Source organism: Microtus oregoni, unplaced genomic scaffold (assembly GCF_018167655.1).
Source record: "Microtus oregoni isolate MIOR12 unplaced genomic scaffold, Mior012 000047F_ref0000412, whole genome shotgun sequence".
Classification (NCBI taxonomy): domain Eukaryota; kingdom Metazoa; phylum Chordata; class Mammalia; order Rodentia; family Cricetidae; genus Microtus; species Microtus oregoni.
Genome location: NW_024543221.1, coordinates 15,188,572 through 15,215,203, shown reverse-complemented (window position 1 = coordinate 15,215,203; position 26,632 = coordinate 15,188,572). Strand labels below are relative to the sequence as shown.

At 51.6% G+C, this 26,632-nt stretch overlaps 2 protein-coding genes across 3 annotated transcripts; one reads left to right on the top strand and one right to left on the bottom strand.

Annotated features, from left to right (window-relative positions):
• Nucleotides 1-770: 770 nt before the first annotated feature.
• On the bottom strand, nucleotides 771-26,632 carry Pacc1 (proton activated chloride channel 1). Of its 2 annotated transcripts, XM_041635502.1 has the most exons (8): nucleotides 26,501-26,632; nucleotides 24,270-24,366; nucleotides 11,345-11,554; nucleotides 9,666-9,817; nucleotides 5,767-5,909; nucleotides 4,098-4,242; nucleotides 3,049-3,156; nucleotides 771-2,100 (listed from the first exon to the last, which is right to left on the bottom strand). In XM_041635502.1, the coding sequence occupies exons 1-8, from the start codon at nucleotides 26,534-26,536 to the stop codon at nucleotides 1,939-1,941; spliced, it is 1,053 nt and encodes a 350-aa protein (XP_041491436.1). In that variant the 5' UTR covers nucleotides 26,537-26,632; the 3' UTR covers nucleotides 771-1,938. The 2 variants fall into 2 exon arrangements, with proteins under 2 accessions (XP_041491436.1, XP_041491437.1); XM_041635503.1 differs by lacking the exons at nucleotides 771-2,100; nucleotides 4,098-4,242 and having other exon boundaries at nucleotides 3,045-3,156.
• Nucleotides 20,081-20,606, top strand: LOC121435927 (small ubiquitin-related modifier 2-like). The gene is made up of 2 exons (XM_041635504.1): nucleotides 20,081-20,234; nucleotides 20,292-20,606. Exons 1-2 carry the CDS (start codon nucleotides 20,081-20,083, stop codon nucleotides 20,366-20,368), a joined length of 231 nt encoding a protein of 76 aa, XP_041491438.1. The 3' UTR covers nucleotides 20,369-20,606.

The following is a 26,632-nucleotide window of genomic DNA, read 5'->3' as shown; positions in this document are numbered from 1 at the left end:
TGTCATCTGCTCTTTTATCTCTGGGAGAGATCTACAGAAAAATCACAACTTGTGGATGTGTTCTAGTTAAAATTAGGACGCTTATGGTCCATGGATTAATCTAGCCATTTATCAAAATGTAACCATTTAAAGAATTTTTTATAAAATCCCAAGCTTCGTGTCCCTCTGTGCCCTAGGACAGGTTTAACATTGAAGCTAGTTTTAATTAAAACAGGTGTGGGAAGGACAACAGCAGCAGGGCTGTGAAGGGCTAGGAGATTGTAACATGGTTTCAACTGAACACCAGTTAAAAATCAGCATAGGATTCTTGCTGCTGTGATACCCACGTGGGAAAGCCTTGCAGTACAATGGCTTGTGATTTTTGCTACATTTTCAAACAGTGGATTTGGCAGGCCAGTCTGCTCACAGTGAGGTACAACCCTACCACAGAACACTAAGCTCGCCTTTCCAGAAAGTGACAGGTGGGTTTTTAACTCAGTCAGTAGGCAAAAATACTTCCTACTTATCTAAAGCAAATGTCATAGCTCAGCTTTCCCAATCCAGGAAAGTGAAGCTCCTGTGGTCACTGGGGCAGAGTTCATTACAGAGGTCTGTGACCAGGGCTCCCCATGCTAAGTGCACACCCGACTGCACTTAGGAAGCCTTTCACACTTAATCTTGGTGATACGTTTATGCTTCGCATTTGCACTATAATGGCATTTTATAAAAAAAAACCTTTGGTCTAAAATTTTTGTACATCTATGAAATAGATAGCGGTGAGTATTTCATTATACAAGTTTATTTCTAGGGATTCAGCCAAAACAAAGTTTCTTGCTGCTAAATTTAGAGACAAAAATGCCCTCCTTATACACATGAACAGTTCCCTTCAGATTCCCCAGGGCCTATTGTGAATTCTTTGAATGTTACCCATATTCCCACACCATCTGGAAAAGATGGGGTCTGGGTTTATTTAAGTGCTATTTGTCAAAGCCTTAAAGGTCACCCTTTTATGCGAGCATTTCTGAAGGACATAGTGGCCTACTGAGCAGCTCATTTGTAGTGCGGTGTGTCCATCTGTCTGGCCATCTGCCATCCGTGTCCAGCTTACCTTCCCTGGAAGCAGTGGTGACGTACCTCAGGGGTCAGTCCAGACTCATGCCGCCATTGGGGTTTGGCGGTCACAGCACGCGCAAGTCCGGTATTGGTGCCTGTTGGTTTACTCACACTCATTCCTTGTATTAGCCCAACTTTATTTACCTGTTAATGAAATCGAGATACACTAAGTAGGCGACTACTGTATACATCTGTGCCAGTGCTGCCAGCAGTGGCCACTGAACTGACACCTTTGTCAGCTTGGTCCATCAGAAATGTAACCACTAGTTTCTAGTAGCCTTTCAAGTCTCACGTAAGGCTGGGAGCAGGAATAGAGGCTTTGCTTCCCAGCAGTGGGAAGGCAGAGGCAGGCCTGGTCTACACAGTGAGTTCACCAGGGCTACATTTACAAAGGAAAAAAAAAGTCTCACCTAAGCTCTGTTACTGTTCTTAAGTAACAACAGTAGGTGGTATAAAGGTCAGGAGGAAGTGTGTATACAGGATGTATCTCTACACTTTACAAAAAAAAAAAAATCTAAGGTAAAGAGGGAGACTTCTCTTAACCTGGAGCTTAACTACTTAATGGGCAGACAGGAAGAAGCCGCTTTCCACCAACCCCCTCCTCCAAGGCACTAGACAGCGCGGTAAAATGTCTGTTAATAATTTAAGTACTTAAATAAGTTTCAGGTTATTCATTGGATGTTTGCCTGTGGGCTCAGAACAGCCTCCTTCTGGGCCAGGTTTGACCGTCCAGTTGGAAAGACCGCCCTTCCCTGCAAGGTCCCTTCAAGTGAGTACAGGATTGCTGGTGGGGTTGTCAACGGGAAGCCAAGGCTTCCGTCAGTCCGGAGTGCTGGCACGGCGACCTCAGCTGATGTGGTTTGCTGCCTGGCCTCTTCTCTTGAGGTATCGCTTCCTGATTTTGATCATCCACTTCACACTTAGTTTGGCAAACTCTGCTGCTTTAAATAACGCGAGGAAAGCCCCACAGAGGAGTGCGATGGTGTTCCAAGGGTTGGCCGTGATTATCTGGGGAGCAGAAACAAAAGGGGGTGTTGGGTTGCATCAACCTCGACTCCGTTTCTGGATTCTGGACCCACAGAGACACGTGCCTCAGCCCATTCAGACTTAATGTGGACAGCTGGTCTGGAGGGCCCTCTGAGCCCCTCCTTCCACACGATGAAGTAACTCAGAGGAGATTCCTTCTCAAACTGAAAACATTCGGACTGAGCTTTAATTTGGTGGCTTGGTTCTACAAGTGACTCAGATGTCCCTAAAGTTGCCGCCCCCCCCCCCCCCCCCCCGTTACCTGTTTCCAACTGTGTCCCCACATTCTGCCACAAGACCTCTGCTTCCCCTGCTGGGATGTTGTCCGAGCTGGACTTAATCATCCTTCCAGCTCAGCACTTTCTCCAGCCACTCAGCCAAAAACCTTTCTTTCGCCAAAGTTGTTTATGCCACAGAGCCCCGCGACAGCTGTTTACTGTCCCCATCCAATACTCTCATCCCCGTGCAGTGCTCATGCGTGCTGGACAAGCACTCTTCCACGGCGTCTTCTCCCTCACCAAACTTAGAGTTCATACATTCTGGAATTCCCGTGTGTGGCTTTAAAAAAGCACTGGTCAGCCTGGTTCAGTGGTGTGTTCTCACATGCCCGGTGGCCACACCTCTCCCTTCAGGACTGCTGAGAGGCACGGTTCAAGGGCTCTAGTGGCAGGTGGCTCTGGGTGCAGAGCATCAGCACACCTCCCACGCACATCCATAAGCTGGTTCCTTTCACCCCAGCTGTCTTAGCCTCCAGCCCTCACACCTCGCACACAGCCTGGGCCAATCTTTAGGATCATGGGTGTCAGCAAAATGTATCCATCTCACAGAATCCATCCTGGGACCCGCTCTTTGGACTCTCTTCCCTGTCACCAAGACCATCTCGGGACATCTTGTGATGAGTGAGGAAGGACCACTCTTGGCAGTACTTACATCCTGGACCTTCTGGATGAAGGGATCTTTCCATTCGAAGACCACAAAGAACAACTGTGTACTCTTCTCGGCGGCTGGTCTCTGGTCAATATAATTAACCACGCTAGTCTAGGGGTGGGACAAATGGAGAATTAGCACTTCTGGGCCCTCTGTTTCCTGGACCCAGGGAGGTAAGAGCGGGAAGGGAAGCAGGCAGCCCTTGGCTCTCCTAATGGCATCTTCTGGAGAGGGAAAGTCAAGCTTCATGTACGAGACCTGTTCACTGGTACAAGAGCTGGCTGGGACTCTACAGTACTTTGGGAGCAGAAAGACTGCAGTGCCTGGTAGTGTTTTGAACTGTCACCAAAATCTGCCATCAGGTGCCAAGACTCACAAACCATTACGGAAGACAAATTCAAAAGTCCCAAATTTCAAAATACTTGAGATAAGCAGTCTAACCCTTGACGTCTACAGGGACAAAGTATAGCCCCCACTCCATATGATGAGGCAGCTCTAAACATACTTAGCAGACACACATGATAAGATCAGCCAGTCGACTATGAAAGAAGCTGTGTGAACAACCTTGGGAAGACAGGCTCAAAGGCACAGGGCCATCTCTGATCTGATGCTCACACTGGCCGCAGGAACACAATGCCGAGATTAATTACAGGGCTGCCCAGGAGGGCAGTGACTAAGGACACCCCAAGCCCCGTGGGACTGGGCAGACATCTTACAGGAGCAGCATGCTTCTGGCTCTGGGCCAAGGGACCAAAAGCTTTCTGATCAGCTCATCTGCATCCTAACAGGTCAGCACACCCCACTGTGCCTGATCCCTTTATCCACCACAATCCCTGGCACAGAAAGTCCTTCCCATGCCTACAGGCAAAGAGATGGGTTTGTGGGGAAAAAGCAAGCTGCTGGACTGCTTTTAGCACGTGAAGCCTCCACAAGGGCTACTAAAGATATCCTCATCCTACGACCCCACCCAAAAGACCCTTCCCCTCAAAGTCTCCCTCCACCACAGATCCAAGTGTGGAAGTCATCATATACGTCAAGGAAACAACCACAACCTCTTGCCGGAACTCAACAGCTTCTCGCCCATCCTCCTCTTTGGTCTTCACCAGTGACATCTTGACCCAGGTGCGGAAGCCTCCTGAGAACTTCCAGCTCGAGTAGGCACTCTCACAAGCCTGCATGAAGCCTGCCTTGTCTGAGCTTGGGGAGAGAAGGAAGGTCCAAGTTAATCCAGGCCTGACAGCTGGAACCCAATGTGGCCAAAGCCAACTCTAGTCCTGTGTGATGCTGGTTTGTTTTCTGGTACAATCTGATACTATGGATTCCCTGCTCCCTCTCCAGAATCTGGCTGCCTTACCAGGGTTGTTGGTCAGTTAGCATCAAAAGCAATGCCCAACCTGACTATACCTCCATTTGGTTTCCAAACAGTTCCACAGTAGGGGGATAGCAGCATGATCCTTGCCCCCCACTGCACCTCCACCGTGGGCACACTGGTTCCTCTCATAGCCTCTGCCCCACCAGCTCGGCCACCCACACCTGGGTTTCCAGAGGCTCCCTGAAATATGGCTAAAGTATGGCAAGCCACACTCAGTGAATTCAACCACCCTTTGAGAGGCCCCGCGATGGAAGAGCATTCCGTGGGGGCCGTACAAGCAGCAGAAGCAACACACAAGTGAGCGGGTGCAACCTCCTAGTGCCAGGGAGGGTGAGGCAGGAGGGTTCCAGGACAGTCAGGGCTACAGAGTAATGCCCTGCCTCGAAAACAGTGCTTGGTCCTAAAAGAGACGGTTGTAACATTGCCACCACCCTCCCGCCGAAGATCAGAACACTGGACACTGCAGAAGAGGGGAAAGGAGGGATGTGAACAAGATGTCCTCTCTGGACACGACAGCTACCGCCCTCCCCACAGCTGCTTATCACTGGGCCTTGTCAGCACTTCATCTTGGGGGATTATGAGTTATTGGTTGCTGGGAGGGAAGCTGTCATTTCTTTCAATAGTGTAGTCACAATGGTCCCAACCATGTTCTTGTAGTCAATTCTAGTTGAAAACAGTTTACACAGGAAAGGACATGAAGGTAGACAGACTCACTGGGGGGAAATAAGGGTTTAGGTGGGGTGAGGCTGGGGGTGAAAATGACCGAACTGTCAGAGAGTAAAAACACAGAAGCGGCAGTGCTAGGCTCAGGACCCTTAGGAAAGGTGACGGGCCTCTGCTGACTTCCAGGACGGAGGCAGGACAGCAGGCTATAAGCAGAGAAGGTGCTGGCTAGGAGATCCTGAAGGCCAGCAGAGGCAGCATGTGACTTTATCTTCAGATGGGCAGTCACCTCCCCGCCACGGTGATGTATCCTATATCACAGAAATGGAGCCTGAGCTGATCAAGACTAGGTAGGGACAGACAAGAATATTCTATTTTCTACTAAGTGTTTTAGGCCCCAGAGATGGCACTAAACCGTCCCCAGTGTTTGAAAACAGGAGCTGTCAGTGGGCAGGGACCATCTGAAGGCAGCTCCCTCCACTCTGCAGCCCAGGCCGACTGAGCCCTCTCCAGGATAGTACTGCAGGCAGAGGGCAAGCAACTCTGCACCCTTGTGCACATCTCTTAACTGCAGCCAGTGTAACGGGCCACCAGGTTCAGGGTCGCTCCCGTACCCCACCTTCACCCTACATGTTCAGCATGAAGTGCACGGCAGGAGACGGGCCCTGAGGACGTGGGACAGCCACCTTTGCATGAACTCCTGGAAGGAGGAGAAGAGGAGGTAGTCAATGGCACTGAAGTCCTCGCTGCTCTGGTTCAGGCGGAACTGGAGGAACACCAGCTCCCGCTTCTTCACTTCCTGTGGCCCCTGGACAATCAGGGCTGACTGCTGTGGGGAAAACAAAAGCCAGAGACTGAGTGCTCGGGGCTGTGCTCCCCCAGTGCTCACAGGCCTCCCCAGTGCTCAGCTCACGCAGCTCCCCCAGTGCTCACACAGCCCCACAGAGGCTTCAGTCACAAGCACTGCCTGGCAAACCCACAGCAGGTCACCCAGCAGCCTCTAGGAACTGTCACCAAACCCTCCAGCCTGAGGATGCAAAAGCTGGTGGCGGGGAGGGGGGAGGCTTCACAGCACCCAGCGCCCAGCTGTGACACACGTCCCTTTTCACAGGCTGTCCACGCTACGGAACACTTTTACTGGGTGAGGGTGCTTTTTCTTGCCCGTCATGTGTTGGTGTGCCCCAGTTAAGCTTGTTCCAGACGTCATCTACTACATGGGAGTTTGATTCAATACAGTGAATGAAGGCTGTTCGTCTTTCTCTTATGCCTTCTGGGTTGGCTTACAAGGGATGCCAATACCTCAACACTCCCCAGTATAGCCTGTCATGTCTTAAATCTTACACGTGCATACTGCATATGCCTGGCTCCCAACCATCCTGCCTTCCTGTACCCTGGACCGCTCCTGTCCTGAATGCAGCCCAGGAATGGCTGGTTGGTCCCTGAGCCAGAGCTGTGCTGCCAAGAGCATCATCCTGTGCAGTGAGTGTCTACGGTTCCTCCCACGTTATCCTCGATTTTCCAGGATGTGCTCACCTCTCTTCTACACAAACTAGCCTGTCATGTCCAACTAAAGTCCCCAGGATGGCTCTCGGAGCTGGAACTGAACTGACGGAGTAACCCGAGACCACCTCACCTTTCCTCACCTCTTACCTTCCAGGGGACAGGCATGTGCTCAGAAACTGACCATGACCACGTGGACAGGACAACAACACAGCGCAACACTGCTGGGCAATCGCGACAGCGCCCATGTGACCCTGGCTGCCAGTCAGGCTGCTCCATCAAGAAGCGCATTTGGACACAGGAGCTAAGCCCATACTCTGACCAGCGAGCACTTTGTCAGAGGGAACCGATTGTTATGGGAGCTAGGAAAGTCCAAGAGATAGCATGAGCTTCACCTGTGAGAGCCCGGAAACCCAGGCAGGGAGGACGCGCCAATACTACAGACTAGAAAAGGGGTGAACCTGGCTGTACGAAAGCAAATCACTGGCTACAGGCAAACCACCACAAAATCCAGAGCATAAGAAACCAGGAAGTCAACAAGACCCGGAAGATGTAGGCAATGTGACCCAACAAGACCCTCAACGGGGGTCACTGTCAGAGGCCTCAGTCAGCCAGAGCCTGCACAGTTAACAGCTCACGGCAGCGAGAATAGGCCCCCTCCCCACCTGCCAGCTCAGCCCCAGTCCCCAGATGACTCAAGCTGAAAGCAGATCCAAGGAGGGCAGTTTGCTAACATCCAGTTCTGATGTGACCACAGAAGCGTCCAGCAACGCAGATCAGCTTGTAGTTGAGGCCACAGCAACCGGAGAGCAGCAGGAAGGAGCTGCCTGCACAGTGCAGCAGAAACGCAGGCCCTGGTGGCATCGCCATGGTCGCCGAGAACCTTCCAGGCAGCTGTACCACACAGGCCCTGCCTGGCTGTCACCGGAGTGGCAGAGCTGCCGTCAACACTCGTCTCCCTCGCCACACGGACACTGGCACATCGTGTTTCTTTTCTGAGATGGAACCTCAGTGTGGCACTGAGGCTGAACGGGCCTCAAGCAAGATCCTCCTGCCGCGGCCTCCTAAGTGCCCACCCCACTCCTCATTACATCATCACACACCGGGGTTTGCTCAGCGAGCAGGTGGCCAGGGAGGCGGAAACTTCTGAGGTTCACAGCTTGTGGCTGGAAGGAGCTGATGAAGAAAATCAACCGTCCCTCAGAACTGGCGGGGGTGACAGCATCTAACTTCCTTCCCATGAAAACACCCTGACTTTTGGTCCCTTATTTTATGGGTTTTATATTTAAATTATGAACTCCTACAGCAGTACAACAGTCTTGAGTGTGAGCAGCTGCCTCCTAGGAAGTGTGCCACCCACAGAGGAGAGGAAGGGGTTCCCCGAATGGGCACAGCTGCACCCCGTGCCATCGTGCATCTCAGAGGGAAAGAGGAGAGTCAGGAGTGCAGATGCAGTCCCCTCTTCTGGACTGGATTCAGGTCACTATTTCATGTTGGCCTCATGGACATGCCCAGTGACACCAACTGCCCATTCTCAGGAATACAGGATTCAGATGCCAAGTACGGGAAGACGTCTCCCTGGTGCTCACATCCACTTGCCAACACTCTCTACCCATGGGAGCACTCTGCAACTGTGGGCAAGGAGCACCTGAGGTTCCTGTGGGCAAGGAGCACCTGAGGTTCCTGCAGGAGTTCTGTCTCCACACCTGAGCAGAGGGCCTTCCCTCAGCCTGTGCAAACGTTGTTCTGAGGCCTGGCACCCAGAGAAACACCTTCCCCAGCAGCTCTGCAACCGGAGAGGACAAAGTCCTGGAGCCACAGCCGTCAGCCATGCTCCAAACCCAGTCATTCAGTCACGTGGAACTGGGGGCCGGAGGCCTGCATTGCCTGTCCTGTCCTGGTTTGTGAGCCTTCTCTGCTCAGCCAGCTCCATCAACCAGTTCCAAACAGTGATCTGCACTGTATACGAGCTCCTCTGGCCTTCTGGTCTACCAGAAGGGCTTTCCTCACGCCCTATCTGTCCTCTCCTGCTTTTCATAGAGTAGAAATCATTTCATCAGGCTTTAGGGGGTGGCCTGGAGACTAATCAGCTAGAATCTTGAGGTTCCTCTCACCCGAAGGACGCAGGATGGACCCTACAGCAGGACACACTCTCTCCTTTGCTTCTGTCCCTAGCCACATCTCACTCACATACTCGGCCTCCAGGGCACCCACCATTGCCTTGCACAGAGGCTCGGCTGCACAGTGCCGGTCCTCTCCATCATCACGCTTGGTGTTTCGGGCACTGTTCTGCTGTGAAGAGACTGCATGACCAGGGCAACGACAGCACGACCAAGGCAACTCTTATAAAAAAAAGAAAGCTGGGGGCTCGCTTACAGCTTCAGAAGCTTAGTCCACTATCGCTATGACAGGGAGCATGGCACCGCGCAAGTAGGCATGATACTGGATAAGCAGCTAAGAGCTACATCCTGGTCCACAAGTCCACAGAAAGCAGGCGTGGAGAGAGGGCCACTGGGCCTGGCATGAGCTTTTGAAACCTTCAAGCCCACCCCCAGTGACACACCTCCCCCAAGGCCACACTTCCCAATCCGTCCCAAACAGTTCCACTAACTAGGAACCAAGCACTCAAATAAAGGGCCTCTGGGGGCCGTTCTCATCCAAATCACCAGTCACCAACGTCCTGTGCCCAGGAAGCTCTCAGATGGCCCCATCAATTCCGCCCCTCTTGGAGGAGTAAAAAAGCCAGGATACAACAATGCAAAGCCACACCCCTGCCCTGTGTGACGCAGGGAGTCAGCCATCCTCACCACCAGTATACCATCTTTACATTCACAAAATATGGATTCCTAGACCCCATCCACAGGCATGGTGACAGTTCCTGGAACCTGGTATTTCCAGGGGGACTGCTAACCACAGGCAGACCCACCTGCAGCCCCGCCACCTCCCACCAAGGCAAGAATCCCTGAGGGTTATCAGCCCCAGTGGTACATATACCACGCTCTCACCGCCAGGACCATGGTCCACGCGTACAGGCTGTAAGGGAAGGAAGGCGGCTAACGAGACCACCCAGAGACACAGGCATTACCATGGTGTGATTGGAGAAGGGATGGGTGTAATTGATCCTCTGGGTGGTGCAGTTCCTGTCTCCCGGCTGGCCAGGGCTGGCAAGAGGTGGGATGACCTCATAGTGGTGCTTACAGCTGAGCAGCTGGGCCTGACCAGGGTATAGGGCGATCCCTGGAACAAACAGAAACCGCAAGTGTCAGAAGCCACAGTCCTGGGCTCGTCACATTGTCTCACACCTGCCTCCTTGGGACAGCGCCAAGATGGGAACAGGAAAGGGGGTGAAAACACAGCTGTACCCCAATGGAGGGCACTCAGCACCTCGGTCACCCCTCACCTCACGGCACACAGCTGCCTCGCAGGCCCCACCTGCCTGGTGCTGCTAAGACTCTGGCTGGGGGGCTCCCCAGAGCTCACTCTTCTGCTCTGCTGGAGTTTCAAGAACACACACCACACAATGTCCTGTGTGCTCTCAACTCAGGCTCCCAAGCCAAGACTCCAGAGCAGAAACCCTGCCGACAACACACGGTATTGAGGAAGAGCTGAGGATGGGAGCACACACTGTGAGAAAAACCCACAAGGAGCCCAGACCAGCAAAGCCAGGGCGAGAAGAAATGACCAGCCCGGTTGCAGGGTGACGTCTGGGAGCTCTGGCTCCAGCCTGTGGGCAGGATGTCCTGGGGTCACTGGGGCCAGAGCAGGAGGCACACTCATGGCAGGCAGGGTCTGAGCCCACACTCCTTCTCTAGTGCCACTACACAGAGCCAGCCAGACAACAGTCCTCAGGGGTCAGCCATCCCATCACACAGAGAAAGGTACACAGAGTGGCCTGGAGCCCTCTGGGCTAGGCCCTACATGATGTGTGTACCCGCCTCCACATTCCACCATACAGTATTCTATCTGTGTGTATGCCTGCAGGCCAGAAGAGGGCACCAGACCTCATTACAGATGGTTGTGAGCCACCATGTGGTTGCTAGGAACTGAACTCAGGACCTTTGGAAGAGCAGGCAATGCTCTTATCCACTGAGCCATCTCTCCAGCCCCGCTGTGGCACTTTCAATGAGAACATTCCCATGGTCCTGTGTTTGAACACCTGGGCCCCAGTTGTCGGAACTGTTTGGGAAGGACTAAGGAGATGTGGCCTCGATGGAGGCGGGTGTGTCACTAGGGCAGGCTTGAGGTTTTGTTCCCAGTTTGCTCTCTGCCTGCTTTCCATTCCAGCTGTGAGATCCCAGCTGTTCCTGCTGCCATGCCTCTGCTCCACCATGGCAGCCTCGAACCCTCTGAAACTGTAAGCCAATTAAATGTTTCTTTTTTTAAGTCACCTTGGCCTTGCTGTTCTGTTACAGTAAGAGAAAAGTAGCTAATACACTGCCCTATTCCCTGGCCCTCAGCTCTAGCAGGAGTTCTCGCCTCTCTCCTAAGCAGCCCACTGCCTCCTGTATACACCCCGGGCTGCTCCTCCTCCCACAAGCACTTGCTGCCCACCTCGTGCCTAACCAAGTCTGGCTCCAGTGCCACTCCTCCCTGCCCGCTCGGTGCCCCATGGCCCGGCATTAGCTCTCAGATGCATGCCTACAACTCATCTCCACCTTGCTCCTCTCTGCCTGGGCTGGGAACACAGTGGTGGCTCAGGGAGGCAGTGTCTGCTAAGCAAAGCTCCAAAGCCGGGGCACTGATGCCCAGCCCGGCAGGCCCTACCTGGAGCGTCGTAGCGGTCCACCTCCTTGTAAGACACAGACATGACGGGGTGCTTGAGCTTTTCTCGGAAGTCTGTGATGGTCTGGTAGACCAGGAAGACGGCCACAGCCATGAGCAGCAGGTAGATGAGGATGAGCAGGACCGAGAAGACGTTCTTCAGGCAGGCCTTGCTGAAGCGGATGCTGCTGGAGGCGGACTCGCTGTCGACGCCTGGGGGCAGGACAGCAGGGTCACCAGAGCGGCCAGCAGTGGTCTGCTCCCCCCCTCTCCAAGGCCACCGACGTTACCAGTAGTCTCCGTCAGGCCCACATGCCCTCCCTTCCCCATCTTTCAGTCCTGAACTGCTTGCTCTTATCTGCCACTCCTGGGCCCATTCTGAAGTTCATAGCCAACTCTACCCTGCTCACTTAGAAATCCCCTTTCCCAAGGAAACCTTCCCTTGGTGGCTAATCTGACTGGGGTCTCCATGCTGAGCAAGGACATGAGTGTCCCTCTGCTATGTGATATAGATGCCATACAGTAACCACCTGTTACTGCTACCATGTCTAATATGATGGATGGTGTCCTCTCAAACCGTGAGCCAAGTAAGCCCCTCCTTCCTTAAGGTGCTTCCTGCCCAGACGCCAGCGCTGCAGTGCCTTGACCTCGGACACAGGCACCAGGCGTAGGTTCCTGATATGAGCCACCCAGGATGGTGCTTGGACAGCAGCCTGGTTCACCCGACTGTGGTGTTTTTCCCTTCATTCCACACCACAGTTTTGAGGGAAAGGTCAGCTGTCTCTGTGGCTGTGACTTCCAACAGGGACCAAGTGGTGTGGTCACACCACCTGCCTCAGATGATGACCGTAAGATCTGAGCAGTGTATTAAATTTAATGAAGATATTAAAGAACACAGGCTGACAAGGAAGGACTTGACCTCTAGAGGTAAGAATGGCCCGTGAGCAAGGCATCCGTCCAAAGAGAATGGGTAACGAAAAGACAGTCCAAGCAGGAGGGATAAATCCTGGTCTCACTGCAGTGGCCCCGCAGTCTGCCCCAGCCATACAACTGTCATCCACATTCAGAGGAACTAGTTTGGACCTAGGCTGGTTCCTTCCTTTTTCAGCTGGAGTTGCTGAGCTCCCATTAGCACAGGTAAGCTGTTTCAGCGGGTGTCCCCATCATGGTCTTGACCTCTTTGCTCATATTCTCACTCCTGCCACTCTTTGACTGGACTTTGGGAGCTCAGCCCTGTGCTCTGCTGTAGGTCTCTGCCTCTGTTTCCATCAGTTGCTGGATGAAGGTTCTATGGTGACATTTAAGATAGTCATCAGTCTGACTACAGGGCAAGGCCAGTTCCAGCACCCTCTCCACTACTGCTTAGGGTCTTAGCTGGGGTCATCCTTGTGGATCCCAGGGAATTTCTCTAGAGCCAGGTTTCTTGCTAGCCTCGTGGCTCTCTCAATCAAGATAACTCATTCTCTTTGAAGGGATTCCTTGCTCAGTCTACATACAGTGGGAGGGCCTTGGTCCTACCTCAAAGCAATGTGCTAGACTTTGTTGACTCCCCTCTCTGAAGACTGATGGTGGGTAGGGTGGGGAAGAAAGTGGAGGGAATGGGAGGAGGGGAGGGAGTGGAAACTGGGATTGGTATGTAAAATGAAAAAGGATAGTTGTTTTTTTTTTTAAATAGATTTTTAAAAAAGAAAAAGAATGATCATTGAGATGCAGAGTTGCCTGAAGGTTCATATCAACCTCCTAATGACATGGTTCAGGGTGACAGAGTTCAGGGCTCAAGTGAAGGGGAAATCCTGAAAGTAGGGGAGTCCCAGAGAGGGGAAATCCCTAATTCTGTGCAAGTCACTGGCTGAATATCCTGAGGGCTGGGGGAAGCAGAGCTGATGTAGGAAGAGAAATGGCCGATTCCAGCTAGCAGCATGAAAAGACAGGGCCGCAGAGTACCTACCCACCGAGACAAAAGTACTTCAGAGCCACGGCAGCGCCCAGAATCTACAGCAGTGCTGCCTGGTCTCCTCCCACCTGCCCAGGAGACACACACCTCTGGAGACAGGGGTTTTCCAGAGAGGCCGGGAGGACCCGCAGTCTGCCAATGGGCTACCCAGATAGAAAGTGTCCCCAGGAGAAAGCAGTGTGCCCTGCCATCTTGGCTGTTTCCTGAGTGAGTCCTGCAAGTCCCTGCTAAGGCCTAACTCCAGCTTCCCAGGCCTTCCAACCTAGAGAGAAGGCCAGCAGCTCTCCAGGAAGCTTCCAGGCTCCTGCACCAGAGGGGACTGCTGAAGAGCCAAGCTCTGTGACTATGTGGCTACCAGGTTCTCTGCCTCTCCTGCACGCAGACAGACATTGCCAGGCTTCGCCATGTAAGCCAATCTGGCAGATGCTGTTCTGTACACACACACGCACACAAGCACACACGCATAGATACAAACAGACAGACACACGTGTACACAGTCTATTAGTTCTCTTCACCTAGAAGAACATGCCTAATACACCAGTGTTCAATTAAAACTTACTAGACATGAGGGGCTACAGAGACAGCTCAGCAGTTAACAGCACTGGCTATTCCTACAGAGGTCCTGGGTTCAAATTCCTAGCACCCACAGGGTGGTTCGCAATCATCTGTAACTCCAGTACCCTTTTCTGACCTCCACAGGCACCAGGCACACATGTAGTATACATGCCTATATACAGGCAACAGGCAAAACACTAATACATACAAAATAATAAAAGATGTTTTTTAACTATTTAGTTAAAAAAAGACATGGAAAGAATTTTTTAAAAAATGTGGCTTAGGACCAGCAAAGATGGCTCAGCAGGTAAAGCACTCGGGACCAAGCCGAACAACATGGGATCCATCCCCAGACCCACGTGACAGAAGGAAAGAACAACTTCCGGAAGTTGTCCTGACTTATGCATGCATGTGTGTGCACGGGTGCGTACACACAACATTTAAAGGTAAAAAAAAAAAAGAAAACATGACCCAGTCGAGGAAGACAAGCCTCCATGAAGATCAATGCTCAGACAAGCCGGCTCCTGAGCCACCGAGCACTGGGCAGTAGGGAAGGGATGTGCCTGCTCCGTGGTGCTGTCCCTTCCACCTCCATTTTGTGTCTGGCATTGTTCTCCTAGTTGGCATCTGCGGCTCTGTGACATCCACTCCTGCCATCGTCACTGCCAAGGGGAGCGAAGAGAAGCAGGTCCTGTTTCTTCAGCAACAGGAATTGCTCCCCGAGTGCTCCCCGCAATATTCTCCTTAACAGTGAATTCATCGTTTCCTACCAAGCAAGGCTCTCAGAGCTGTGAGCAGCTGGGAACCCCAAACTTCATGTCAGGTCCTACTCTCAACTGGGTCATATGCCAGCTCCTTCAGTTCAGAAAATAAAGGAGTATTTTCTGTCAGTGCCCCTTGGTGCTGCAGGCCCAAGTCAGCCAGACTCTGCAGTCTTGGTTGCCTGCTGCTCTCCTCTCTGTCCTGAACTCCTTAGCACAAGCTAAGGAAGCCATGAGAGGCCACTGTGCTGCCCAGTGACAATCAAACAGACTGAGGTGCACGTTCAAGAGAAGGCCAACTACTATGGAGGCCACCAGGTATGGCAGAAATATCTGGTCCACTGCACACCAATCTTAACACTGGACCAAAAAGATGAAAATGCATGGTTACATAATGCTCCCTAAAGAATGTAATTATTAGCAAGATGTCCCAAAGAAACCCAGATGGATAAGATGCCTGGTCAGCGATTTAAAATGCGATTAAACTGTTGGGTGAAAACAGGAAGACGATATGAGTGGGAAACGCGGGACAGTGGGAGGCCTCAGTGGGGAATGCACAGGGCTCAGTGAGAAATGTTAGGGGAACAGAAACCTATTCAATGAAACAGGGAGAAAACTTCCCTCATCTTAGGAAAGACGTGGACACTGAGGTACAAAGGCTTTAGAAGCCCAGACAGACATGACTAGGAGACATCTCTACCATGGCATGTTACGGTGCAGACATGATTGGAAGAGATTTAACCACGGCATGTTACAGTGCAGACATGACTAGGAGACATCTCCACCACAGCATGTTACGGTGCGGACATGACTGGAAGAGATTTAACCACGGCATGTTATAATGAAACTGCCAGAAGTACACGAGAAAGCTGTAAAATCTGCAACACAAAAGTCACGTTAGGGACATCCCCACTAGACCAACAGCAGACTCCTTGGTGGAAACCCTGCAGCCAAGAGTTATTATTATATTCAGTGATGAGATCTACCTTCAAGAATGCTGGAGAAATAAAGGCCTTTTAGGAAAAAAAAAATGAAAGAATCCATGCTCACAGGCGCCTTCCAGAAGCTCAGAGTGCCCTGTTGGCATACAGGCTTAAACCAAAAGAATGGAAAATGACATTCTAAGCAAACAGAAACCTGAATCGTGGAAAACCTAAGGAGTGGCATGTGATGTGGGAGGGTCTTCTGTTTGGTTATAAAGAAACAGCCTTGGCCCTTTGATAGGACAGAAAATTAGGTAAGCAGAGTAAACAGAACAGAATGCTGGGAAGAAGGGAAGTTAGGCCGATGCCATGGAGCCAGACGCCATGGAGCCAGCCACCAGGTCAGACATGCTGAATCTTTGCTGGTAAGCCACCACTTTGTGGTGCTACACAAATTATTAGAAATGGGTTAACCAAGATGTGAGAATTAGCCAAGAAGAAGCTAGAGCTAATGGGCCAAGCAGTGTTTAAAAGAACACAGTTTCTGTGTTAATTATTTCAGGGCATAAGCTAGCCAGGCAGCCGGGAGCTGGGCGGCAGGAACACAGCCCGCTGCTCCTTCAACAGCCCATGATTGCAATGGACAAGAGAGACTCCAAGGCAAGGATTATAAGACAAGGAAGGCTACCACACAGTGGCCAAAAAACCAATTCTCCCAGAAGACAATGACTTTGAGTTTACATGAGCCTCTTCTCAAGCCCATAAAACAAACCACTGCCACACCTGAAGGGGAGCAGGACCCAGAGCAAACACAACCTCAGCGCTCATCCTCATCAGGGACAGATCAGCCAGACGAAAACTCAGGAGTTCAAACACTCCACAAGGCGGTACCTGATGTTACAGACATCCTGCCCGATGGGTGAAGGATCTTCCTGGGTCAGTGGGCTCCTTATCTGTGGAGCCATCTCCACTGCTCATGACGACCTCACGGTAAGTCTGTCTACATTTAGAGTCATCTGAGAAACAGATCTACAGGCACTGAGGCCACTTCCAGAGGTCTACCCTAGGAGGAAGGACCCAGACTCAATCTGAGTGGTGCCATTTCTGCCATTTCATTGTCTGGATTAGTTCACCGCTGGCCTCCACATGCACACTCGTGTGCGCAGACATACACAAGTTCACACATGAACACGTGCACACCTATCCCACACACAGAGAAAAATGACATTTATATATTTGCAGAAGCCGATGGAACTAGACAACCTGGCGCTGTGTGAAGTAGATTCACAAAGCAGGACCCTCATGATCCGATGTGGGATTAAAGAGTCAATCTGACAGTACATCAGCGGTCAGGCAAGGCCGGGAAGGGCAGTGGGGCAGACACAGGTAAAAAACATAGTGCATGCATGTACTGAAAATACACCCAACAGCATGTGGGGCCTAAAGAGCAAGAAATGAGACTACAAAGCACAGTAGTTCTCCAGAGACGCAGTGGAATGCACAGAAAGGAATTCCAAGTAACAATTGAGAAAACACAGTGAGAGGGAGCAAGCAAGTCCTCACCGACACCAGAGTGGGCGCGTGCTCGGGAGGGGAGGAAAGACTCGGCCAGTAAGAAATGAGAGGTGGTTCTGCCTCCTGGCTAAGAGCACTGGCTGCTCCTCCAGTCTTGAGCTCAATTCCCAGCAACCAGAAGTGACTCACAACCATCTATAATGGGATCTGGAGCCCTCTTCTGGCATGTAAATGTTACAGCACTCATATACATAAAAGACATAAATCTGAGAAAGAGAGAGATATGAGGATGAAGTCAGGCATGGTGGCACACACCTTTAATTCCAGCACTTGGGAGGCAGAGGCAGGCAGCAAGTCCAGCTTGTTCTACAGGGAGAGTTCCTGGATAGCCAGGGTTATACTGAGAAACTATCTCAAAAAACACCAAAAAAGGAAAGAAAAAAAAAACGTGAGAAATCAAGATGCCAATAAATCAAAAATACAACTAATATCTGCAACAGCAATAGCAGACTAGACCAAGCAGAATTTCTAGACTTGAAGTCAGGTCACTGATAAGCGAGCTGCAGACAGAGCAGAGTGCAGGGAAAACCGCGGCATCCATGGAAAGCCATCAATCAGAGATCCACACAATAGACACTGCAGAGGAGGAAGGGATGAAGGAAGGCACAGAGAGCATCATTTATAATAGCTAACCGCCATCGAGTAAGGTGTGGACTCAAGTTCTAGTCACTGCAAAGAGCTCCCTTTCAAGACATTCTTAGAAGCTGTCCAGAGATAAGGAGAACCGGAGCCAGGAGCAGAGGTGCAAGACTATCATCCCAGCCTGGGAAGGCTGAGGTGGGGGATCACAAGACCAAGGCCAACCTGGACTAGAGGGAGATCACATCTCAAAAAAAAAAAAAAAGGATGGATGGATGAAGGATGAAAGGACGGATAAAAAGAGAAAGGGAGAAGAGGAAGAAGAGGGGGGAGGGAGAGGGAGAAGAGAGGAATTTAAAGCTAGAAAGGGGGCGAGGAAGGTACAGTCACTGATTTCCCAGAGGACATCAGGCAGGGAGAAAGTACCCCAGCCAAGAATTCCCCCCTCAGTAACGGAGCGTCTCAGAAATGGGAGAAGGGTCCTTCCAAGCAAAGCTGGAAGGTTCCTCATCACTGGCCTGGTAAGAAACAGGGATGGATGGACTGTTCCAGCCGGACGCATGGGGAAAATATAATTATATCAGGAACACACACCGGTTAACTCTTTAGGAGGGGTAAATTCATGACTGAATTCAAAATACTCCATTACTGTGACACAAAGTACCAGCTTCCAAAATTTAAACCTTTTCTTTTGGGGGAGGTGAGTTAGACGCTGTGGTAAGGTGCCTACGAAGGCCAGAAGGCGGAGTTGGCTCTCCCAGGTGATTGTGAGTGGCTGACATAGGTGCTGGGAAACACAGTCCCCTGCAAATTTCAAGTGGGAAGAATAAAAGTCAGATGGAGTCAAGTGTGGTGGCCCAATCCTGTAAGCCGAGCAACCACGAGACCTCAAGGCCAGCCTGGACGTGTGACCCGGGACAACAAGGAGCTCCCAACAGCAAATATCTACATCAACACAGGGAACCTGGGGCTCAGAGAAGCTGGCACTTGCTCTATCATGAGGGCCAGGTCCTGTTCCCACGGAGGAAGTCAGACTGAGGGACTAAGGGTGGAGGATTGCTGGGGCTTGCTACCTTCTAGCCTAAGCCAAGAAACATGAGTTCCAGACTCCAGGGGAGCCCCTGCCTCAAAGAAACAGATAATAGAGGGTCAGTGGTAGAGGAGGATATGCAATGCCCTCTTCTGGCCTACATACATGCACAAGCGCATACACTCACAGAGAAGGATATGCAATGCCCTCTTCTGGCCTACATACATGCACAAGCGCATACACTCACAGAGGAGGATATGCAATGCCCTCTTCTGGCCTACATACATGCACAAGTGCATACACTCACAGAGGATATGCAATGCCCTCTTCTGGCCTACATACATGCACAAGCGCATACACTCACAGAGGAGGATATGCAATGCCCTCTTCTGACCTACATACATGCACAAGCGCATACACTCACAGAGAAGGATATGCAATGCCCTCTTCTGGCCTACATACATGCACAAGCGCATACACTCACAGAGGAGGATATGCAATGCCCTCTTCTGGCCTACATACATGCACAAGTGCATACACTCACAGAGGATATGCAATGCCCTCTTCTGGCCTACGTACATGCACAAGCGCATACACAGAGGATATGCAATGCCCTCTTCTGACCTACATACATGCACAAGCGCATACACTCACAGAGGAGGATATGCAATGCCCTCTTCTGGCCTACATACATGCACAAGCGCATACACTCACAGAGGAGGATATGCAATGCCCTCTTCTGGCCTACATACATGCACAAGTGCATACACTCACAGAGGATATGCAATGCCCTCTTCTGGCCTACATACATGCACAAGTGCATACACTCACAAACACAGTAATAGAGACAAGGGCTCAGAGTGGCTCAGGAGTTACAAGCACTTGCTGTTGCAGAGGACCCAAGTTCAATTCCCAGCACTCTCTTCAAGGGGCTCACAACTGCCTATCACTCCAGCTTCAGGGCATTCAACACCCTCTTCTGGCTTCCATGGGCAGCTTCTCACATATATACACAAATATAAGTAATGAATAGAGCTGGCATGTGACGGCGCACGCCTTTAATCCCAGAGGCAGGCAGATCTCTGTCAGTTCAAAGCCAGCCTGGTCTACAGAGCGAGTTCTGGACAACCAAAGCTACACAGAGAAACTCTGTCTCAACTCCCTCCCAAAAAATAATAAATCTCAAAACATTCTTATATTAAGAAAAATCTCGGCACGCAGCGCGGGGGGAGGGAGCACACAGCGTGCGCGCGCCCTCCGCCTCGTCCGCCGCTGCCGCTCCTGCTGCTGCCTGTGTCTCCTTCAGTGCGGACCTGGTGCCTCTTTTGTGAAGCGGCCGCTGAGGAGACTCCGGCGTTCACCATGGCCGACGAGAAACCCAAGGAAGGAGTCAAGACCGAGAACAACGACCATATTAATTTGAAGGTGGCGGGGCAGGATAGCTCTGTGGTGCAGTTTAAAATTAAGAGGCATACACCACTTAGTAAACTAATGAAAGCCTATTGTGAACGACAGGGTTTGTCAATGAGGCAGATCAGATTCCGGTTTGATGAACAGCCAATCAATGAAACAGACACACCTGCACAGTTGGAAATGGAGGATGAAGATACGATTGATGTGTTCCAGCAGCAGACAGGAGGTGTCTACTAAAAAGGGGACCTGCTACTTTACTCCAGAATTTTGTTATAGACCAAGAATACATTAGCAATTAGAAAGCCGCAATTTGGTTCCACCACATCCTGACTACTACAGTATAGTTTTCTCTATTCTTTCATTTCCCTGTCCCCATTTCTTTATTGTACATAAAGTAACTGGTGTATGTGCACAAGCATATTGAGCTTTTTTCTTTCTTTCTTTCTTTTTCTTCTTTTTTAAACTAAATGGCCAATGTTCTGTTTTGATTGACAGCAGATGGAGGTGGTCTGGGGGAAAGTACTGGTTCTGGGAAATAACCCCCTGCTCCATTAGTGCCATGCTCGCTCATCAGCTCTTATCTTTATATTCCAGTAAGTTATTTTGCTCTCAATGTTTTAACAAAAGAACCCAACCACAAAATCCTTGCATACCTTGTTCGATTGGAGAATTTTAATGTTTTTCATTTATCATTGTAAAACCAAGGACAATTTTATAACTTTTTTGTACGTAGCTGTTACATGTAGGGCAATCTGTCTTTAAGTAGGGATAAATTACTCTTGAACAAAATGATCCTAGATAGTTTTCCCTTCAAGTCAAGTGTCTTGTTGTTTAAATAAACTTCTTGTTTAAAAAAAAAAAGAAAAATCTCAAATAAGCAATTTTGGGATTTTTATTTGTTTGTTTTTGGAGACTGGTTTTCTCTGTAGCTTTGGAGCCTGTCCTGTCTCTTCCTCCTGAGTGCTGGGATCAAAGGTGTGCGCCATCACTGCCCAGCCTAAATAAGCAACTTAATGCTGCCCCTCAAGGAACCAGAAAAATAATCAAATCCATGGTCTCGGGGGATGGCTCAGCAATTAAGAGCACTTGTTGGCCTTGCAGAGGATAAATTTGACTTCCAGCATCCACATGGGGGAGGAAGGCAGACAACCACCTGTAACTCCAGCTCAGAGGATCCAACACCCCCTTCCAGGTTTCTCAGGCACCCACATACATGTGCACATCCTCACACAGACACATGTATATTCACATAAATAAAAATAAAACTTTACATTGATGAAACAATGAATTTCTTTTTAAAAAATTAAAAGAACAAAATCCAAACCTAGGAAAAGAGTCAACAGAGATCAGAGAACATGTAAATAGAATAGAGGCCAAGGGAAAAGCACAGGGCTGGGGATGTCAGTGGTCACTCAGGAGGTGCAGCAGGAAGATGGGGAGCTAAGGCCACCCTCCCCACATAACAAGGACAGCCTGAGATACATCAGACATTGTCTCAAAAAACATGAAAATATTAAAATACATGCGATCCAGCGATACACCGATGTGCCCAGAGAAGACGAAACCAGGGTGTATGTATCTGCTGCAGGTTGGGTCACAGACACCAAGAACTGGAAGCAATCTCAAGGTCCAGGGCTGGGAAGATGGCTCAGTCAATCAAGCAGGTGGGTCTAAGCCCAATCCTTGGGACTGTAAATGTAAAAATGCCACGTCTGGTGGGTCGTGCTTACAATCGCAGAGCCAGAGACACCGAGCTGGCATCTCTCGGAGGACTCGCTGGCAGCCTTGCCCACACAGTGAGCTCCAGGCCACAGTGAGACAGGAGTGGCTTGGATCTGCAGTAGCCCAGCAGACCCAACTGTGGCAAGCCAAGTCTGGAAGGTCAGAAATTTAGAAATGATCACACAAGGCTTATCCTGAGAGGTTGGAAAGGGTGAGGCCAGCTAGGGAAACTGGGCCACAGACTGTTTGGTCACTCTCCTCTGAGTAGATCGTTACAAGATAACAATCTAGAAGTTCACTGGCCATCTCACAGTGCCCCGCTCCTGGAGTAAACGCCAATCAGAAGAGAACCACAGAGAAGACAATCCATATACTTATGCAGATAAACCAAGATCTCAGTCAGGGTAGGACTAAAAATTACCGCCAACCTCAGAGAGTTCAAGGCCAGCCTGGGCTACACAAGACTTTATCTAAACTGGAAGTCTGAATCTTCATTTGTGATGTGGATGGACCTGAGAACAGACATAGGCCCGGAAAGGCCAACGTCACTCACATGGACTCTGCAACAGCTGACCTCAGCAGAGGAGAGAGAACAGTGGGTGCCAGAAAGAGGGAGGGGGACATGTGAGAGGTGCGCCCAAAAGTTCTCAGACACAGCAGACAGGAGCGGTGTGTCCCGGGGGTCCTCCTGCACAGCACGACCTTCCGGTCAGGATTGGTGTGCTGCGTATTTCAAGATAACAAGGGGTTGTCAGCGCCCTTACCACAAGTGATAAATGTACGGGACAACGCGCTAATCGCCATGGTGAGCCATCACAGACTGTACCTGTGAACCGCCCCACAGTGAACCTCACAAATACGGACAAGCCAGACCAGCAAGATGGCTTCGTGAGCAAAGACGCTTGCAAGCCCAACAGCCTGAGTTCGAGTCTTGGTGCCCGCACAGTGGAAGATCCAACTCCCAGAAGTCCTCTGACTTCCACAATGCTCACCCCTCACCCTCTCTCACAAAAAATAAACGTTAAAAAAAATAAGGCACCAGGTGAGTTAGGGGTCAGAGTGCTCCACGCAGCCTGAGCTTGCAGTCCTCACCTATGAAATGAGGACACCACCTTTTGGAGTTCTTGTGAGAATTCAGTGTGGTGTGGGGATGGAAAGGCTGGAGGGGGACAGCAGAGCCTGGTGGAAGAGCAGTGGGAAACAGCAGCCACTTTGCCTCCTTCCTTGGAGTGAGCGGTAAGCAGAATCGTAGGACTTCCTCTCCCCAGACAGAGGAACCAAAAGAACAGAACTCACCTCCCCTGCACCCACCCAAGAAGCTGGAACCAAGCAGGGGCTCCATCCACTGACCTCACTCACCCACCCCACCCGAGGAGCTGGAACCAGGCAAGGCTCCCTCCGTCCACTCACCCACACTGACCAGCCAAGGCTAAGGAGAACAGCTGTGCCTGCCCTCACCAGGTTTCACTGGTGACATCGGTGACAAAGGAACGAACCTCCTCTGCAGCAGCAACACTGCAGGGAACAGGAGTCAGAGGACAGGGGCAATATGGGAGGATGGGACGTGATCCTGTCAGCAGGGAGCCGAGGAATGATTAGGCATTAACCAGGAGAGGAAGGGCAGCATGGCAAACCTGAGCACAACCACAGAAGCCCGCGTCTCTCACCTCCACGCACACGCCATGCTTCACGCCCAAACATACATGCCCCCCAACAATAAGTAAATTTTAAAGGGGGTGACTGAAGAGGTGGCTCAGTGGATAAGAGCACTTGGTGCTCTTACAGAGGACCCAGGTCGCCCTTCCCAGCATCCACCTCAACTCCAGCTCCAGGGACTTTGATGCCCTCCTCTAGCACCCACGGTCATGTTCACAGGCATGTGGCATACACTCACACAGACACACACATAAATACAAACAAGGCTTTTATAAAGATGGCTGAGACTTTCAGAAAGAAGACTGTAACAGCAAAGGTGGCCTCTGCTGGGCAGGTGGGCTTTAGGACACACAGGCCTCCGTCAAGGAATCACTGGGCTACGGATGGAAGCAAGGGAGTTAGGCCAAGGAGAGTGTGAAACAGGCCAAGCCTGGGTGAGCTCCCCCACCAGCTAGCACAACGGAGAGCCCTGCAAGGGAGCCCTTCTCCTCCAGGTCTCTGAGACGTCATCAGGACATCAGTCATGGAGAAGGGCTGGCCTGGCCTCAGGAACTAGTTCAAACCCACTATCAAAAATGCAGACCTTGAGCAGGCACAGCCTCCCATCCGGAGGCTGATTAAATATGTAGAACTGGAGCAGACCTTGAGATGCGGCACTGGGTAAAGGGGAGGGAGAGGAGGCTGCCACTGCCATCGCTGGCAAGGCGCCTGGACTGGGCCTCCAGCAGCGGCTGCAGCAGCAGCACCCAAACCCACTTACCTGACAGGACCCCTGGACCTTGGACTTGGACTGGCTCCTTGTCTCGCTCGTCTGCCTGCTCCGAGTTCTCAACAACCTGGTCCAACTCCTCGCTGAGCTAGAGAAGGAAGGGAAAACGCAGCTCAGCTGGGGCAGCCTTGCCTCTTCGAGGCCAAAAAGCAGAAGCTGCCATCTACATAACTGTCACACAGGCACAAAGACCACATGACACAGGATGTGTGAGACCGATGTCACTGTGTTCTCTCACAACCTGAGGCTGGCTCCCTCGGAGCTGTGAGGGAGACAAGTTCCCAGCCTGTCTCCTAGCTTCTGGTGATAGCCAGCAACCCCTGGCATTCTCTGGTGTCTAACCACAGCCCCCATCTTCACATGGCCCCGTGCAGCGCGTGCCCCCCTGAGGGCATCTTCAAGGACACTCACCAGGCTAGATTTGGGGAATACACCCAAGTGAGTATCTCCATTTACAAACAAGACAAGTACAGGCATCACACATCTCCTGGGAAACGCCCACCCACAGCCACAGCGCCAGTCAATGAAGGAGTAGCGCCACTCGGGTCTAGTTCCAAAGCCCGTGGTCCTAACCACTTCCCAGAGGAAGAGGAAATGTGGCTGGCTTAGAGTCTACTCAGAGAGAGATGAGAACAGCAAAGCTGGTGCCAGAGCCATGTGGAGGCATTGAAGCCCACAAATGTGGGTGCAAACGGCAGAACACAGGAAGGATGCCCAGGTAACAAGCATTGATTGGCAGCCGGGTACCAGGCAACCACAACCTCATCAGTGTTCCCACCTGACCCATCAGAGGCAGAGATCTTGGCACTGAGATAGAGATTAGAGTAAGTGTCCTATCGCTTTAGGAAGGAGGCAGATGAAGTCAGTTTGGAAGGATTCCATCCAACTGGGAGGAGGAATAGCTTCCCAGGCTCATGGTTTTATCAAGTAAAGTTACAATGTACCTTTTCCCCCCTCTTGAGACAAGGTCTCATGTAACCCAGGCTGGCTTCAAACTCCCCACACTGGAGAATGACCCTGAATTTCTAATCTTCTGCGTCCACCTACTAAGTGCTAGGATTAAGCACTCCAAGCTGCACCAACTCAGCTATGAACATCCCCAGTCCTCAGGGAGCTTTCTAATCCATCCCACAATGATTTAGGGGAAAAAGTCTCAAGAGAGATAGTGGTCCCCGGAAGCCTGGAACTCCTCAGGAGCCAAGCCTGGCTGCAACACTCCCTCCCCTCAATACCAGCCTGACACACAGCAGCCTTTGCCTGGCCCGGCATTCTCAGAATGCCCCATCCTGGAGCGCCAGAACCTTTCCTCAGCAGACACCCAGAGTCAGGTCCACTCTCAAAACAATCCAGGCAAGAAAGACGCGGGTCAATCTCTAGGCAGTCTTCCTGGAAGTTCAAAACACACCTGAAGATGGTAAAGTGAGGGGACCCTTCTAGAGCCTTCTACTCATTGGGCATGGCTCCAGTGAACACGAGATTCCACCTGTGGCCTTGCTCTGCAAACAGGGCAGCAGCCTGGACTTCAATAAATTATCTTAGAAGCCCTGCTAAGTAAGGAGATACAGGCCATGTGTGGCTGAGCCGCGGTCCTTGGAAACCAAGACACCCCCCCCCCCAACTCCCCAGAAACAGGAGTTGATAACATCCTGTTATTCACTCGGGGTCACTAACTCAACAGGGCGCTGAGCTCAGCACTCTGCCAACTCGTGTGGAGACCGTGAGCCTCCGTGGGTGGAAATGGTTACAAAGACCAGCTGCTGGGCTGTGGAAACCTGCTGAGAAGCTTGGGCTGCTCGGGTTGGATAAGGTCTAACGGTGTGGGGCGGTGGCACCGCCTTGAGCAAACCTGGAGAGTGGTGGCAGACGGCCTAGGATGCGGCGCCGCGGGGAGACACCCAGGGCAGGGCCGGGGCAGTCCCAAGCCAGAGAAACACAGGGACACGGAGCGAGCGCGGCTCTACTACGGGAAGCCCGAGGCTCGGGCGACAGACAAAGAGCTGCAGGGCTTGTGGGGCCGTGGAGGCGGCGGAGAGCCGCGAAGGAGCGGCCGGCTACGCGCTTTTCCCACAGCCCGAGGCCAAAGGCCCGGTCGCCTAGCGTGCGGGGACCACGCAGCGGCTCCACCTGCTGCAGAGCCCGCACGCCCGCCACGGAGTGCCAATCATCCACCTGCGCGGGGGTCGCGATGCCCTGCCCGCCCCCCGCGCCCGCCTGGCTCGCACCTCCTGGTAGGATGTGGAGAGGTCCTGTCGGATCATGGCACTAAACCCGCGGCGGCTCACCCGGGACCGCAACGCAGCGGAGGCGCGCGCTCCAAGATGTGCCCGTTCCAGTAAGCCAGACCCGCTCGCGTC

Excerpts from the sequence above, each read along its gene's own strand:
- LOC121435927 (XM_041635504.1), top strand. The coding sequence starts at position 20,081 with ATGGCCGACGAGAAACCCAAGGAAGGAGTCAAGACCGAGAACAACGAC. Across the intron at positions 20,235-20,291 it reads AGCCTATTGTGAACGACAGG|ACACACCTGCACAGTTGGAA; the intron begins GTTTGTCAATGA and ends TCAATGAAACAG.
- Pacc1 (XM_041635502.1), bottom strand. The coding sequence starts at position 26,536 with ATGATCCGACAGGACCTCTCCACATCCTACCAGGAG. Across the intron at positions 5,910-9,665 it reads CCTTCTCCAATCACACCATG|CAGTCAGCCCTGATTGTCCA; the intron begins GTAATGCCTGTG and ends TTTTCCCCACAG. Across the intron at positions 4,243-5,766 it reads TTCCAGGAGTTCATGCAAAG|CTCAGACAAGGCAGGCTTCA; the intron begins GTGGCTGTCCCA and ends TCTCTCCCCAAG.